Source organism: Odocoileus virginianus, chromosome X (genome assembly GCF_023699985.2).
Source record: "Odocoileus virginianus isolate 20LAN1187 ecotype Illinois chromosome X, Ovbor_1.2, whole genome shotgun sequence".
Classification (NCBI taxonomy): domain Eukaryota; kingdom Metazoa; phylum Chordata; class Mammalia; order Artiodactyla; family Cervidae; genus Odocoileus; species Odocoileus virginianus.
In genome coordinates, this window is record NC_069708.1 from 9,817,376 (window position 1) to 9,834,586 (window position 17,211).

Below are 17,211 nucleotides of genomic sequence, written 5' to 3' on the forward strand. Positions count from 1 at the left end.
GTATGTTGGTGGTCGGGACAGTACACATGTGAGTTAAGAACTACTGGCCAGAAAGAACGTTAAAACTCTAAGCAGTCCATTAGTGGAAGAGATTCTGTAGATTGCTGTTTTAGTGTGTGTGTAAAGATGAGGGACTAAGAAACTGGCCATCAATAGGACATGTTAAGTGATGATGTTCATCAAATTCTAACATTTGCAGAGAGAACTTTGACCTGAAATAAGGGTAATTGATAAGGAAGGTCATAGATGGTGAGGTTCCAAGCTTCTCACTTCTGTCATCAGCCATCATCGTCTCATCTGTTTAATATATTAGGGTTCTCTGAAGAAGATATTTCAAACTTTGTTTCCATTGTTAAAAACTTACAAAAATCACAATATAGCCTGATAGGACTGCATGATGAAGATGACTAATTATAATATAAAACTTTCAGCCAAAAGACTGTCTGTGAGATGGGGTGGAATTAGGGTTATACTAAATTAGAAGATTAGAAGGTTAGGCAGTCTAACTCTCAGGGACAAAGCTATGGGCACCATTGCTTTCTAATCCAATTAGTGTCTATCATAAGGTAGGTACTTTGTAAGTATCTATCATCTGAGTTACTAAGAAAATAAGGTTAGATAAGCCTGTGGGACCAGATTATAGCAGGTTTTGTTCTAAAAAAAAAAAGCAGTAGACAAAATAAATAAAATTACTGAGAACAAATGTCGTCATGCAAAGTTTAAGGAAATGGCATGTGATAAGAATTACAAGACAAAGACAAGCAAGAGACCAGCCAGAAAGGTACTGAGGTTTTAGTTAATATATAGTATTAGAAAGGCCTCACTTTTAGGTGGCAACCCACTCCAGTATTCTTGCCTGGGAAATCCTGTTGACAGAGGAGTCTGACCGGCTACAGTCCGTGGGGTTGCAAGAATCAGAGACGACTTAGCGACTAGACCACAACTACATACTTGTGGACAGGAGGGAAAGGGATTAAACAGAATTTTGGCCCTCAAAGAGCTTTAGGTATGTAGAAAAGGCTTAGTATGAGTAGGTGATTCCAAGGAGGGCCAGGAGATAGAAGAGCAGCTCTGGAATTTATAGCCTGAACTTTTGGGAAATACTTTGAAAAAGGAAGAGGGATGAGTCCATATGGTTACAGCCAAGTGTGAAATTTTAAAAACTGATCTGTTATGACTGATGTGAGAATAGTGTTCTCTTTAAGGAGGGGGTAGGGTAAGAGGGAGCCTTCTGGGGGGTACTAGAAATATCTTGATCTGGGTTTTAGGTTTCATGGATGTGTTAAGATGTATGTTATAAAATTTTTAGAAACCGATGCTTTTAAAAGTACCTAAACTTAACACTTATAAAATGTATATTTTAGGCTTACAATTTATACTTAAAATTTTTCCTTGGATATAAGTAAATTGTTTTAATTTTGTATACCGTAAAGATCAAGTCATATTTACCTGCTTAGGTAATGACACATCACATCAGCTTCTCATCTTGGAGGTAACTATACTTAGGGAGATGTCCTGTGGTCATATGTGTTTCCATCCTTTGCTTTCCTTTCTCAGTGTTTCATGTCAAATGCAAGCTAATCTGCTGAGGAAAAACACGGGTCTTTTGTATCTGTAGACAACACTGTTCCGAGTAGTTGACAGACTCCACCATAGCAGGGAACTGAGTCTACCCCTTTGGAGCAAGTGTTCCCATTTTGTATCATTCCAACATCATTCACAAGTAGTAAAGATCATTCTTTCTTAGGCTTCAAACACCCTGAAGTTTTCAGCAGGTAATTTTTGATTACTAAGCAGTGTTCCCTAAATTCCTAGGCAAAAAAGAAGTGTAATAATTTTACCATGTTAAAAAGATCACAATAAGAGCTTATACAGCATGTTTATCATCTCAGCATAATCTAATTATTAAGAAATGGCAGAAGAAATCTTTAGAGTTTAAAAACAGCTTTATTTAGCATACCCAAAACACAGAAACATAAGAAAAACCTTACCTGGAATGAACATAAAATAGTTAAATACCATAATTTAATGTAAACCAGCTGTTTAAAAATGTGAAATATTATCAAATACATGCTATTTACACAGAACCAAGGTAAAGCTCCCTCCACAGTTATTCTATCAGATCATCAAAACCAAGGTAAAGGTCCCTCCACAATTCTTCTATCAGATCATCAATCTTGAAGTCATCATTAACAGTGAATCAAACACAGCATCTATATTTGTACTGGTCCACAGGAAAAAGAGAAATCATTTAATTTAAACAGATACAATTCATTGTGACACTCAAAGAGGGAGGCAGAAAAGTGCCACTTCTAGGATTCCAGGTGGACGTCTGGAAACCGAGCCACTACAAGACCAGGTAGCCCATTCTTTCATTTAAGTATACACTGGTTGATTCAATGTAGTTACTTCTTAAGAAAGGTACTAAATCTGTAAAAATAAACATTTATTAAAAATGATCAAAGGTGAATGTAGTATCAGTCAGGTAAGAAAGGCTAAAGCATAAAAATAGACACTATTCCAGACAAGCCCCTTTAATTATAACAAATGTTAAGAAACTCAGCGTACAAAACCAGATAGGATAGCAAAAGGGTTTCTAGAAAGGTCAAACCCAAACCAAGATCAAACAAAACTAACCTAAGAGACCGTTTCTGAAAGTATTTTGTCTTAGACGTTTGCTTAGCCTGTCATTATCACCTGAATGCGGCCATGAGACCTGTGGCTGATGTCAGTTAGCAGTGTGGAATAGTGTGTTCTCTGACAACGGTCTAAAACGCTGTCGCCATTGATCAGTGTTATTATTTGGCTTTTGCTTCAAGGATCAACATTCATTCTTATACTTAAATTCAGGTATCTCTAAGAGGCAGCGTTAAATTCACTATCAGGAGTTTAGAATGTAAAATTAAATGGCAACTATGCATAGTTAGTAATAGAACATCCTGCTCCTTTGTCTAATCCTGTAATTTTCAAACTTTCGGTCTCCAGACCCCTTTATGTTCTTAACATTTCTTGGGGACCTGGACACCAAACAGTTTTTGTTTATGAAATTTATAGCCACCAGTATTTGCCATATTAGATAGTAAAAGTGAAAAAAAATTTAAGTACTTATTGATTTAAAAATATAAAAGTCCCCAAATTAAAAAGTCCATTACATGCTAAACATAAAGAACATTTTAAAGAAAATAGCTATATTTTCTAAAACAAACAAAATCATGGGAAGATGACTTTGTTTTTAACAACTTTTTGAGAGAGAAAGTGAAAAGACAACGTGTTGGTGTTATTATGAAAACAGTGTTGGTCTCACAGATCCCCCTCAAATTTGAATGTTCTCAAGGACTCCCAGGGGGGCTCATTGGCCATTTGTTGAGAACTGCTGGTTTAATATAAGGCCTGATATTAATGACAAAACAAAAAGTCCACACAAAAGGAGCCTTAATTTTTCTTTAAACCAAAATACATTACTGGCTCAAACACTCCCATTCTCAGCTTTAAGTAGAAGCCAGAGATTACCATGTACTCAGGGCCAAATTCAAAACAATACTGTCATTTCTGCTGAGACCAGGTTCAAGATTTCTTAATTTTTAGTCCTTGAAAGCCGTAAAACCTAAACACAGTCAGCGTAGTTCCCTTTCCAACATCTGCTGACTCCTGTTTGCGCTGAGCAGACAGTTGTCAGTAAGTGGGCCCAGCACTGGCACAGACCAGAGGATGAGAGGTGCTGGACTGAAGCTCACACACTCAAATTAGGAACCTATGAGCCACTAATGGAGCAGCCCACTCGATTTCTCACTCTGTGAAAACTCAGGTACATTTTAGGGAAACAAAATTCTTCCCCCATGAGAGCAACGGGAACAATGCCGTGACCTTACACCTAAAGGGCTCTTCACGTCTTACAAATGACTTTCACACACACCATCTCATTGCATCCTTTTAAAGCCCCAGGAGAAAGGCCGGGCGAATGATACTACTGCCATTTCAGAGGTAAGTAAGGAGCTTGAGGGTCAGATATGAGTCTTTCCCAAAGTAGTCTGGCAAGGATATGGCAGAGTGGGATCTGAATTCAGGTCATCTGACTCCTAGTTTAAGGTCCTCCCAAGCGGTCCTCCTCCTCAGGGTTTAGGGGAGTCTGCGTGGGGATGGATATGGAGGCCGCAGGACATGACGCTTCCAAAACCTACTTGCCTTCTGTCTGATCACCCATTTTATCCAACACTAAGGAATCGTGGGAGTGGCACAGAAATCTGACCAATAGAATGCATTTTCCATCAGTGCATGTATAACTGGTGGATTTTTTCTTCTTTCCTAGCCAGTTTATATTGGCAGTTCATTCACAGCCTGTTCCCCCTGCTCCAAGGATTTTCAGTAAAAATTCTGCAGTTAAAAAAAATGTGAAAATACAAAATGAAATAGCAACCATGAGATATGTTTGCAGCTATAACTAGATTTATTGTGCGCCTGGCACAACACAGGCTTTGCAGCCTTCCTCCGCCAACTGGAGAATGATGCAGAAATCACAGTTCTTAATTTAAGGGAAAATTGCCTGGTAATCATCTTGAGACAAAGGCTTCATTCTATACAAAAACATTAAGAAAATAATTCCCAGGGTTTTAACTAAATTTCCTCTTGCTAGAAGATTCTGGGGGTGGTAGGAGAGCGACTAGAGTAAAAGGCAATGTAACATGGAGAAAAAAAGTGTTGCCAATGAGCCAAGGAGAAGTCTGCGTCCGTTCTGTCATTGATTTGAATATCTACTTGAGAAATGATGCTTTTGCCAGGAAATCCACTCCACCAAGATGTTAATACAAATAGCATGTGACTTTCAAGGACACTAAGTGAACACTGTTTAATTTTTGTGGGGGAGGCACTCAATTACAGCACCAAAATCTCTCCTGTGAAAGCAGCCAAAAGCCATGAAGGACCAATGATTTTCTTGCTATCCACTAGGAACAAGGTATCAATTATTATGCCTTCCTTCTCTCTCTGTCACCTTCTGAGATGTTCCTCAAGTCAAGACTGACTATATGCACTTTTTTTCCCTTTTAAGAAAGTTAAAGAAGGTTAACAAAAGCCTGTAAAAATTTAAAAGCAGGCTAAGTTCATCTTATTTTCAAAATTCAACAGCATGTTGCTGTTACACAGTGTTGGTGCCTTCCCCCCAACCCCCAATTTTGGTGAGTAATGTTCTCTTACGGGGATTTAGATAGATGTTAATCACTTTTTAAGACATGTGCCCATATCCTGGGCTGATGTACACACACGTATATGTGCATGTACATATATACATAAACATACATGCGCACACACCGATGTACATCTCCTAGGAAGACCTCCACTAGTATTTTTCCCTCTTCACATATTTCCATTAGCAAAAATGAGCATGGATAGATTTTAGAGTGGGAAACAAAACTAATGAAAATCAAATTGGAGAATATGAAGTGGTATGCTGTCAGAGTCCAATAAGTCAGATGCACATGACATGTGTGTAGTGGTAAAGTGCTAGAAAGGTCTCTCATTAGTATTTTAAAAACGATTATAGTAAAAAGAAGTTTGCAGTTTCATTTGATGGTGGTGACCACAGGCACCATAGGAATGGCACTGGCTGAGTTGGAGTTGATGATGTCCTCATACTCCGGAGGCGGATCGAGATGAGGTTCTGTTTCACTCCTCCGTAGGTTCATCTGGCCGGTGGCTTCCTCATAGGTCGGAGGGGGATCACAGTTGGACAGGCGAGTGGAGACGGAATCTGAGCGCCCAACCACGTATTCCAGGAAGCCTGGGGACAACCCGCTGTTATCAAAGACTTCATCTGGTGGGGGAGGTGTAGTGATAATATTGAGGTGTTGAGGGAAAGGAATATGACCTTCTGTCACCGTCTGTCGTCGAGTCTTGTTTCTTAGGAAGCATCTCCAGATTAGGAAGATGACAAGGAGGATAATGAAGAGGCCAAAGATTAATGGAAAGGTAAGGTAAAACTGAAACCAGTCACTTCCTCTGTTACTCTCTCCTTGTTGTGCTTTCGTGTACGTGTTCCAAAATTCCTTCTGAAAATAGAAGACGAGATTAACTGTAAATCAGCATGATCCAAAGATCAGAAACAGCAAATGAACGCATATCTGGGTTTTTTTAATATGATGAAAAGATTTGTTGGTTCCAGTGACCTGCAGCCTGTATTTTCCCTGACAAGAAACTGCAGATCATGGTGCGCCCTCTGGACCCTCCCCTAAAATGGGGAGTCAGAACCCAAGGTCTTCAAGACTTGGTGATTTTTGTATTTTTAGTTATGACACATTGGAAGGGAAAAAAACATTAGGAATTTTCCCTTTTCCAAATATACCACCTAATCTCCCCTTTAATATAGACAGTGAATACCATTTTCCATGTCCAATTATGAGGTTCTTATGAGTGACCCCATCATCATTGTGCTGTTTCAGGCTGTTGGAGGCTCTTAGTGCTCAGATGGAATGCCTTGTTTTCCAATAGCTCTGTTTGGGGCTCTTTTCTACCAGGTATTTCCCCCCCAGCCCCAGAGTACACAGATTTAATGCATCGAAACATTCAATAAGTAGTGGTGATTATAATGAATTCTTGTATATCATGGGCTTCCCAGGTAGCTCAGATAAAGAATCTGCCTGCAATGCAGGAGACGTGGGTTTGATCCCTGGGTTGGGAAGATCCCCTGGAGAAAAGGATGGCTACCCACTCTAGTATTCTTGCCTGGGAAATCCCATGGACAGGAGCCTGGTGGGCTGCAGTCCATGGGGTTGCAAAGAGTCAGACACGACTGAGCAATTAACACTTCACTTGTGTATCATAATTCTCTGCTTCAAATTGGAGTAATCTGTATCCCAAACCTTGGTACAAACACTACCCCCCAATGCTTAAACTTAGCCAATAATGTTTGTTTGGTTTTTTTTCCTCACAATATTTGTTTGCAGGCTACTGATACTATTTAAATACCTGGCAGAAGGTAAGACTTTGGGCACGAAAACTGTTTGTTTCATAGCACTATCTTTTATTAGTCATAAAGGCTTTTAAAGTACTATGTGGGTCTAAGAATGACCCCTATCTTTTATTAGTCATAAAGGCTTTTAAAGTACTATGTGGGTCTAAGAATGACCCCTAAACTTGGTCGTCTTATAAGGTACATTATTATTCCAACATTCTGTGACTCTAAGATAAAAGTTTGATATGCTGTAAGAAATATGGTATGATTTAGTAAAGGCGGTGTGCAGGTGAAAATATGCAAGGTGCAACATTAAAACAAGCCAAGAGTAGAGATACTATCATCCCAAAGTGTATAGCATTTATTCTAGGACAATACCCCAAACTGGAAATTAAATTTTATTAGTGAAACAGTTAATAATCCAGGTTGAAAACTCATGAAGCTTTTTGTAAACAATAAAAGTGTATGCTATTTTTGTATAACTGTTACTTTTAGTATTGCCAACTTTATTACAGAAAATATAATTATATAAAAATTTACTAATGCAGAGATATCTGAAAAGGAAAAACCAATCATCTGTAATTACATTGCAAAGATATAATCACTATTAACATTTTTGGTTTACAACTACTCTCCTCCAACTTTCAGTTGAATCCTTACACAAATGTACATTTTTTAGAAATTAACTTAAATTTAGAAATTAACTTAAAATTAACTTAAACTACTAAATCCCAATAAAATTTTTATTGATCTACTTATAGAGATCTACCAAGTATTTACTTTGTAGGTAACTTTCTTAATCTATAGAGATGAGGATTTCTCCTCTCTTTGCCATCTCTCAGATCACCATCTCCTTCCCCTCCATTTAATCTTAACCACAAAACACAAATAATATGTGATTTCAAATAATTATATAATACTAATCTTAGAATAAATGGAATAGAAAATGACTTTTTAATCTTGTCCAGTCACTTTTGGATAATCAATAATGCACATGAAAATGGTTCTGTCTTTTTTTCATGCTTGGCTGGTGTAAATCAATTTCTGTGGTTTCCTTGGCACACTTGGGAAAAAGCAGCAAAGTTGTGATTTTTTTTTCCTTTGGGGGAAAAAACTTTAACCCTTGAAAATAAGTGTGATTCTGTTTTAAAGACAAAGCTTAGACAAGAATGGAATCATCACACCAGCTTTTTACTTTACCAATAGCAACGCAATTCGCAAGCTGCACCTAATAATGAAGGCATACTTATCATCCCCACTTGCAGATGAGGAAATGGAGGCTCAGAGATGTTACCTTATAATAAAACCAAGGTCACTTAACACACGAATGTTGGAGCTAGCATTTGAATGCAACAGGCCTGGTGTCAGAGCAAAGCAAAAAGCAATCTATCCTGATGCATAAGGTATGTCAAACTTGGACAGTTTCCTAGAAAATTCAATCTTTCTCATCATGCTAAATGTGTAGTTTGAAAGCAAGTAACATTCATTGATCTGAATAAAAAGGTACTGCCAGATTTATTTCTTTGGAAACTAGACTTACTCTGTCCTTGAGGCAAGAGAATCAGAGACATATTAACTTAAAATAAAGTAAAATGACTGTCATTCAAACAGACAAACCAGGTTTATGTCTCTCTAAGCTATTTAGATTGTTCTTTATCTTACTGCAAACAGCCAGAAGATATTCAGAAAGCAAATAAGTGATTTCAAGACTCAAGTAAAACAGTGCTTTAGAGGCAATGGAAGTTTATTTAAGAAAGAAAATTTTAATGAGAGAAAGGGATTCAGTAATTTTAGATAAGGCTAAAATTACATAGATAATGAATCTCAAGGGATCAGAGGGGTCTGGCAAATCATTCAGATATGGATGAACCCTTGCATCCCTGGGATAAATCCCATTTGATTGTGGTGTGTGATCCTTTTAATATACTGTTGGGTTTGGTTTACCAGTATTTTGTTGAGGATTTTTGTGTCTATGTATGTTTATTAGTGATAATGGCCTATAACTTTCTTTTTTTGTGGTATCTTCATCTGGTTTGGGTAACAAGGTGATGGTTGATGGTTGTGTCATGGAATTGAGTTTGGGAGTGTTCCTTCCTCTGCAATTTTGTGGAAGGGTTTCAGAAGGATAGGTGTTAACTCTTCTAGAGAATTCACCTGTGAAGCCATCTGGTCCTGGACTTTTTTGGTTGGGAGGTTTTTTGGTTTTTTTTACATGTACTTACATACTTATTAATAATGAAAGATTGTTTTCTTCATGTTTTGAAATACTGATGTCAGTTTCAGATCCCATGACCTTCCACCAGCACCCTAAAAGATAGGCGGCTCTTATTATGGTAAGCAGACCTAGGGATTACAAATCTATGCCTTAGCATTTGTTGGGAGTTTTTAAATCACAGTTTCAGTACTTGTGACAGGTCTGTTCATATTTTGTATTTCTTCCTAGTTGAATCTTGGGACATTGTACCTTTCTAAGAACTTGTCCATTTTATATAGTTGCCTTATAATCCTCGGTATTTCTGTGGTGAGTGTTGTAAATTCTCCATTTCATTCATTATGTTAGGTTTGTGCCCTCTTTTTTCTTGATGAGTCTGGCTAAAGGTTTATCAATTATGTTTATCTTTTCAAGGAAGCAGTTTTTAGTTTCACTAATCTTTTCTATTGTTTTCTGTTTATTTGTGCTTTATGATTTCTTTCCTTCTACTAACTTTGGGGTTGTTTTTTCTTTCTCTAGCTGCTATAAGTGTAAGGTTAGATTATTTGAGTGTTTTTCTTGTTCCCTGAGGTAACATTGTATTGCTGTAAGCTTCCCTGCTTTTGCTGCATCCCATATGTTTTGGATTGTCATGCTTTTGTTTACCTAGAGACAAATGAATTATTTTTTTTCTTCAGTGATCCATTGGTTGTTATTTGTTGCTTTTTATATTTTCTTTAGATTTTGACAATTATTTTGGAGGCAAGAGCCCCAAAAGATAGATGTTTCATCACAGTAGGTAAGTATGTGAAAGAGTCTACTAAACCAAATTTGTTGCTATTTTATTATAAAATGTCTGCTTTTCTGATTTGAATTTTCTCAATACCATTTTTAAGTAGAATTTGAGTGACTCCAGGCTTGAAGGACCCTATTCCTTAATTCAAAGAGTAAAGCCAAGAATATTTTTCCAGTCTTTGAGTGATCAGCTCAGAACCTACCTATGGGGTAAAGTTTGGAAGTGGGTGATGTTCCCAGTGAGTTTGTATTGCTGAGGATCTGGCAGCATTTATACTCAGCACTCATATTCTCCCTTTTACTAAACAAGCATGACAGAGAAGGAAAGACCACCAGAGACAAGGGACAGAAGCCACAATCCTAACTCCAAAAGCTGCCTTGTTGAGAACAAGTCAGAATACTCCAGCAAGAGGTCGTTCAACACTGTTAAGATTCTTTATCTAGATGGATGTTCTAGGGTAAAAAAAAATGCCTGTAAAAGTTACTTTGTGTTCTTTACTTCATCAAAAGAGTAGGACTATGTTGATCTAACTTCTGAGAAAACAAAGAGTACTTGTAAATTATGAAGTACGATATAAAAGGTAAGGCATTCTCCTGAAAATTGCCACTAGAGTGTATACAATTTGCTGAGAAGCAATATTTATGATAAGTATGGTGTCAACTTATTTTACTATAAGTTGTAAATGATATGGCTGGAGGATGAACAAGGTAGAGTTTTTCTTTTGTTTTAATTGGAGGATAATTATAGTATTGTGATGGTTTCTGCCATACACCAACATGAATCGGCCACAGATATCCATATATCCACTCGCTTTAAACCTCCCACCCCCTAGGTTGTCACAGAGCACTAGCTTTGGGTGTCCTGCAGACAGGTTCATCAGTTCCATGTTTCTAGATTCCATATATATGCAATATAATGTGATAGTTGTCTTCTCTTTTTGACTTAACTTCACCCACCTCATTAGAACTGACTCAAATGTGTTCAGAAGTTACAGTTCTAGCTTTTAGAAAATAATTATGGGGATTATTATTTTGCTAGGCAGCATACAGCTTACATAAAGTAAAAAACTCTGTAATTTAGGTATAATGGCAATAGTTGTAAAAACTGTGAAGGTTTCGATTCAGGATACTTGAGGTGGGAACTGATAGCCGTCCCAGTATAAGAGGCAACAGGAGAACTCTCAAGTCCCAAAATATCCCTTGTAAGCAGCATTAAAAACTGACTGGTAAAAAAGACAACCTCTTTAACAAGTGGTGCTGGGAAAACTGGTCAACCACCTGTAAAAGAATGAAACTAGAACACTTTCTAACACCATACACAAAAATAAACTCAAAATGGATTAAAGATCTAAATGTAAGACCAGAAACTATCAAACTCCTAGAGGAGAACATAGGCAAAACACTCTCCAACATAAATCACAGCAGGATCCTCTATGACCCACATCCCAGAATTTTAGAAACAAAAGCAAAAATAAACAAATGGGACCTAATGAAACTTAAAAGCTTTTGCACAACAAAGGAAACTATAAGCAAGGTGAAAAGGCAGCCCTCAGATTGGGAGAAAATAATAGCAAACGAAGCAACAGACAAAGGATTAATCTCAAAAATATACAAGCAACTCCTCCAGCTCAACTCCAGAAAAATAAATGACCCAATCAAAAAATGGGCCAAAGAACTCAACAGACATTTCTCCAAGGAAGACATACAGATGGCTAACAAACACATGAAAAGATGCTCAACATCACTCATTATCAGAGAAATGCAAATCAAAACCACAATGACGTCCCATTACACGCCAGTCAGGATGGCTGCTATCCAAAAGTCTACAAGCAATAAATGCTGGAGAGGGTGTGGAGAAAAGGGAACCCTCTTACACTGTTGGTGGGAATGCAAATTAGTACAGCCACTATGGAAAACAGTGTGGAGATTTCTTAAAAAGCTGGAAATAGAACTGCCATATGACCCAGCAATCCCACTTCTGGGCATACACACCGAGGAAACCAGATCTGAAAGAGACACGTGCACCCCAGTGTTCATCGCAGCACTTTTTATCATAGCCAGGACAAGGAAGCAACCTAGATGCCCATCAGCAGACGAATGGATAAGGAAGCTGTGGTACATATACACCATGAAATATTACTCAGCCATTAAAAAGAATTCATTTGAATCGGATCTAATGAGATGGATGAAACTGGAGCCCATTATACAGAGTGAAGTAAGCCAGAAAGATAAAGGCCATTACAGTATACTAACACATATATATGGAATTTAGAAAGATGGTAACGATAACCCTATATGCAAAACAGAAAAAGAGATTCAGATGTATAGAACAGACTTGTGGACTCTGTGGGAGAAGGCGAGGGTGGGATGTTTCAAGAGAACAGCATCGAAACATGTATATTATCTAGGGTGAAACAGATCACCAGCCCAGGTTGGATGCATGAGACAAGTGCTCAGGCCTGGTGCACTGGGAAGACCCAGAGGGATCGGGTGGAGAGGGAGGTGGGAGGGGGGACCAGGATGGGGAATACATGTAAATCCATGGCTAATTCATGTCAATGTATGACAAAAACCACTGCAATGTTGTAAAGTAATTAGCCTCCAACTAATAAAAATAAATGGAAAAAAAGAATAAAAGGAATCCAAAAAAAAAAAAAAGAAAAAAAAAACTGACTGGTATCCAACCTGGGCTGGTGATCTGTTTCACCCTTGATAATATACATGTTTGGATGCATGAGACAAGTGCTTGGGGCTGGTGCACTGGGAAGACCCAGAGGGGTTGGGTGGAGAGGGAAGTGGGAGAGGGGATCGGGATGGGGAATACATGTAAATCCATGGCTGATTCATGTCAATATATGGCAAAAACCACTACAATATTGTAAAGTAATTAGCCTCCAACTAATAAAAATAAATGAAAAAAAAAAGGAAAATGGAAAAAAAAAAACAGGTAAAAATTCATTATTTTAGGGTTGCAGTTCCTTCTGTGGACACATCAGATCAATGCAGGGAACGATTGTTTTCTGGAAAAAACCTAAAAAACTAGCAGAGCAACTTCTACTCATCAGGTGAGCCAGGGAAAACCTACACTGAGGTGGGTAGGGAAGGCTGGGACAACCTCCCCATAGGCCCCACCTGTCGTGTGAGGACCTGTCATTGGGAGGGATCTCAGAAACATGAGCCGTTCTCCTTGAGGAGTAAAGGATTTGAGCTCACGTGGGGGCACCCCGACTCTACTTAGCAGGATGGGAGCGGACTCTGGGCAGCAGCCAACTCAGAACACCCAGGCTTCCTGTGAAAGAGACTCACTTGCTTCTTAAAGCATCAATCGGCCTGAGGCACAGGCCTCTGAAATAACATAGACATCTTTTAGGCCTAACGCAATGCTCTCGGGGTGGAGGACAGCAGGGGCCACCTTGGCATCCTGGAAAGAGGCTTTATTATAGTCCCCTCCAGGATGGCTAGCAGCTCCTGTGTTTGTCACCTCTCCATAGTGGAACAGATATAATAGTTCCTGGCTGGCTACCACTCTCAGGGCAGAGCACAGACAACAGATTGAAACACAGCCCAATTTTTGTGTGAAAAATCCTTCTTTGCATGTCTTAGAGCTTCAGGCTGAGGAGCAAGATTCTGGTTTGGTGCTTATATAGGGATTTCTGAGGGCGCTCTGTGGATGAAGGCCAGTGGATGGTACCTTTGCACTCTCCCACCACACTGCTCCAGGCATCTCCTAGAAAGGAGCCTGTACCCTCAATCCGGGACCCCGACTTTGTAGGCTGCTGCCTAGGACACAAGTCTATACCACTGGGCCCTGGTAGTCAGATGACTTACGCTTGTGGGCCACAGACTCGAGAGTATGTTCGCACATTTTAAAAGCTGCTGTTGGAGGCCTGGCTTCTCGTCAGCCTGAATGGGGGTGCTGATGGTGATCCTCTTCTTTGGGTCACTGAAATGTCTTGGCACACCCCCAAGGACTGGGAGCCATTAGAAATAAAATGGGCTGCTTGACCGATCACAAAGGCTTGATGGGCAACCAGGAGCTAGGACAGGGGTGAATGACAAGGTTCTTCTTTTGTAGACTACTTCTTCAAGACTGGGAGAGGTGGTGGTTTCATCTGCTCAACAGAAGCCACCACAGAGAGCCAAGGAAAATGAGAGGAATGATGAAACCTCAGGAAAAACCTTGAACGAAACGGAGGTAAGTGATGTATCTGATGAAAAGTTCAAAACAATGATCATAAAGGTGCTATTGAACACAGGAAAGGAATGGGCACACACAGTGATAACCTCAAATGGAAGTTACAGAACTAAAGAATACACTAGAGGAGTTCAACAGCAGACTAGATGATGCAGAAAAGGTCAATGCATTTGAAGACAGGTGAGTGAAACTTACCCAGTCAGAGCAGCGAAAAGAAAAAAAAAATGAATGAAGATAACTTAAAAGACTTTGAACAACATTTAACTAACTTCAGATTTGCATTTAACTAACTTCAGATTTGCATTTTAGAGAGGTGCCAGGAGGAGGAGAGAGAGAAAGGTGTGCAAAGATATTTTAAAGAAAGAATGGGGAAGGAAAGAGACATCCAGATTGGGGTTATCTTGTTTGGAACTCTCCAGGTTTCCCAAAGAGACACACACCAAGACAGATTAATTTACTTTTTTAATTAAAAAGTAAAGTTAAGGAGAGACTTTTAAAAGCAGCAAAAGGAAAACAATATGTAGCATACTTAAGACCAGCAGTAGATTTTTCAGCAGAAATGTTGAAGGCCAGTATGGAGTGGCATGATATATTCCAAGTGCTGAAAGGGAAAAAACATCCAACCAAGAATACACTCCCCATCTAAATAGTTATTCAGAGTTGGGGAGAGAATTTTCTTTAAGCTGAAAAAAAGGGTACTAAAGGTAAATCATAAAATGTAATAAAAAGGTACATAATGTAGTAAAATGGTAGATTAATCATTTATAAAGCTAGTATGAACATTAAAAGACAAAAGTAGTACTAAAACTAGCTAACTACAATCCCATTACTATTGACCCTTGAACAACACAGGGGTTAGGTGTACCAACCCTCTACCCACTTGAAAATTCCCATAGAACAGTTCCATATCTGTAGATTCAACCAAGTGTACATTGTATAGTCCTAGCGTACAAATTTAGTGAAAAAAAAAATCCATGTATAAGTGAGCCTGTGCAGTTCAAACCCATGTTGTTCAAGGGTTAACTGTATGTAAGGGATATATAAGATATAAAGATGTAAAATGTGATATGAAAAGCATAATGGAGGGGGGAGGAGTAAGAATGTAAAACTTCAGAATGTGTTCAGATTTACAACAACTTAAGTTGATAACTTGTATGTGTAAGCCTCATGGTAGCCATAAAGCAAAAACCTATAGTAGACACTTAAGATAAAGCGTACTATTAAAGAAAATCATCACCACAAAGGAAAAGAACAACAGAGGAATGACTAGAGGGCCTGCAAAGCAGTAAGAAAACACTTACCCAACAAAACAGCAATAAATATATACCTATGCCTCATTGTTGCAAGACATAACCTGGGGATTTTTGTGGCCAGTGATTTGTTATGTAAATAAATAGTAAACATCTGCATTTGAGTCAAAACTTTTTTTTTTGTACTTGTGCATGTCTTACTAAAGCATTCTAATATTTCTTTAGAGGCAGTATAGCTGGCACTCTGTGGGGGAGGACAGAGCATCTATTTCAAATATACTGTTTCACTGCTCTTTTCCCTGGAAGGACACTCTGTACTTTCTGGTGGCAGTTTTCTTTAGTCCTGTGGGTATTATTTCACCTAGAGTCTGTTCTTTTACCTGGAGTTGACAAGGTGCATTTTGTGGAAATAAGAAATTTCTTGATGTGTCAGTTTTGAAAATGTTATGGTAATACACTTGTGTTTATAACATATACAAGGTTGGAACAAAAAGCTAACAGAGCAAAATGTGAATGATAATGACAACTATAAGTTGTATAATAAACCCCTAATCAGTGTTAAGCTTTAAGAACTTTATACATTAATGCTAATTGTATCACTTTCTTAAAACATATTGATATGTGTTTGTTACACCAATGTTATTGCCTGGAGATGTTATCAATTGCTCAAGGGTTCATGATACAACTTACGATTGTCATTATCATTCACATTTAAGGCTGATGTTTCCTTACTGGTGTTCTGTCTGGTTGATCTGTCCACTGATGAAAGTGAGGTATTAAAGTACCCTACTATCATTATAAACTGCTATTTCTCCCTTTAGAGCCATTAATATTTGCTTTATATATTGAGATACCCACTATGTTGGGTGCATGAATATTTACAAGTGTTATAATACTCTTGTTCCATTGACCCCTTTCTCTGGAAAATTCAGAAATATACAGAGATTAAACAACATATGAAGAACCAATGTGTCAATGAAGAGATCAAAGAGAAAAAAATTCCCAAGACAGATGAAATGGAAATAAAACATACCAAAACTTAGGGGATGAAGCAAAAGCAGTTCTAAAGGGAAGTTAATCACAATAAATTCCTATATCAAAAAACAAAAATTAGAAACAACCTAATTTTATACTTCAAAGAACTAGAAAAAGAAGGTAAAACTAAGGCCAAAGTTAGTAGAAGAAAGGATATAACAGATCAGAGTGGAAATACATGAAATAGGAACTAAAAAGGCAATAGAAAAATCAGTGAAACTAAGAGCTGGTTCTTTACAAAGATAAACACAATTGACAAGCCTTTAGTCTCCTGAGAAAAAAGGAGGACTGAAATAAAAATCAGAAAATAGGAGCTATCACAGCTGGTACCACAGAAACTGTAAGAGGCTACAATGGACAATCACATGCCAACAAATTTGACAACCTAGAATAAAATTAATTACTAGAAATGTACAACCACCAAGACTGAATCATGACTAGAAAATATGAACAATTACTAGTGAGGAGATTAATAAAAAAACCTCCCAACAAAAGACAAGGACCAGACCATTTCACTGGTAAAATGTACAAAACATTCAAAGAATTATTAATACCAATCCTTCTCAAATACTTCCCCCCCAAAAAAGAGGAGGAGCACTGCTTACTTACTTGAGGTCTGTTGAGCTGCTGTGTGCTTTCACATACTGCCTCGGTTGTATGCTGTGTTCAGGATCTTATCCCAAAGTTTCACAGCTATTATAACAACTCAGCAGTATGCCTAGAGCAGTGTGCTCAAGGGTGAGGTGAGTAGACTGTTGATTAACGAGACTTTAATTGACTAAACTGACTATGAATGTGTGTG

General features: G+C 38.2%; 1 protein-coding gene across 2 annotated transcripts in view; it reads right to left on the reverse strand.

Annotated features, from left to right (window-relative positions):
- Positions 1–1,927: 1,927 nt before the first annotated feature.
- PRRG1 (proline rich and Gla domain 1) overlaps positions 1,928–17,211 on the reverse strand; it is a 159,223-nt gene continuing 143,939 nt past the window's right edge. For both annotated transcript variants that reach the window (XM_020903192.2, XM_020903193.2), the window contains exon 4: positions 1,928–6,041. In XM_020903192.2, the coding sequence (XP_020758851.2) occupies positions 5,556–6,041 (486 nt within the window). In that variant the 3' untranslated portion in view covers positions 1,928–5,555. The remainder of the gene's footprint in view (positions 6,042–17,211) is intronic.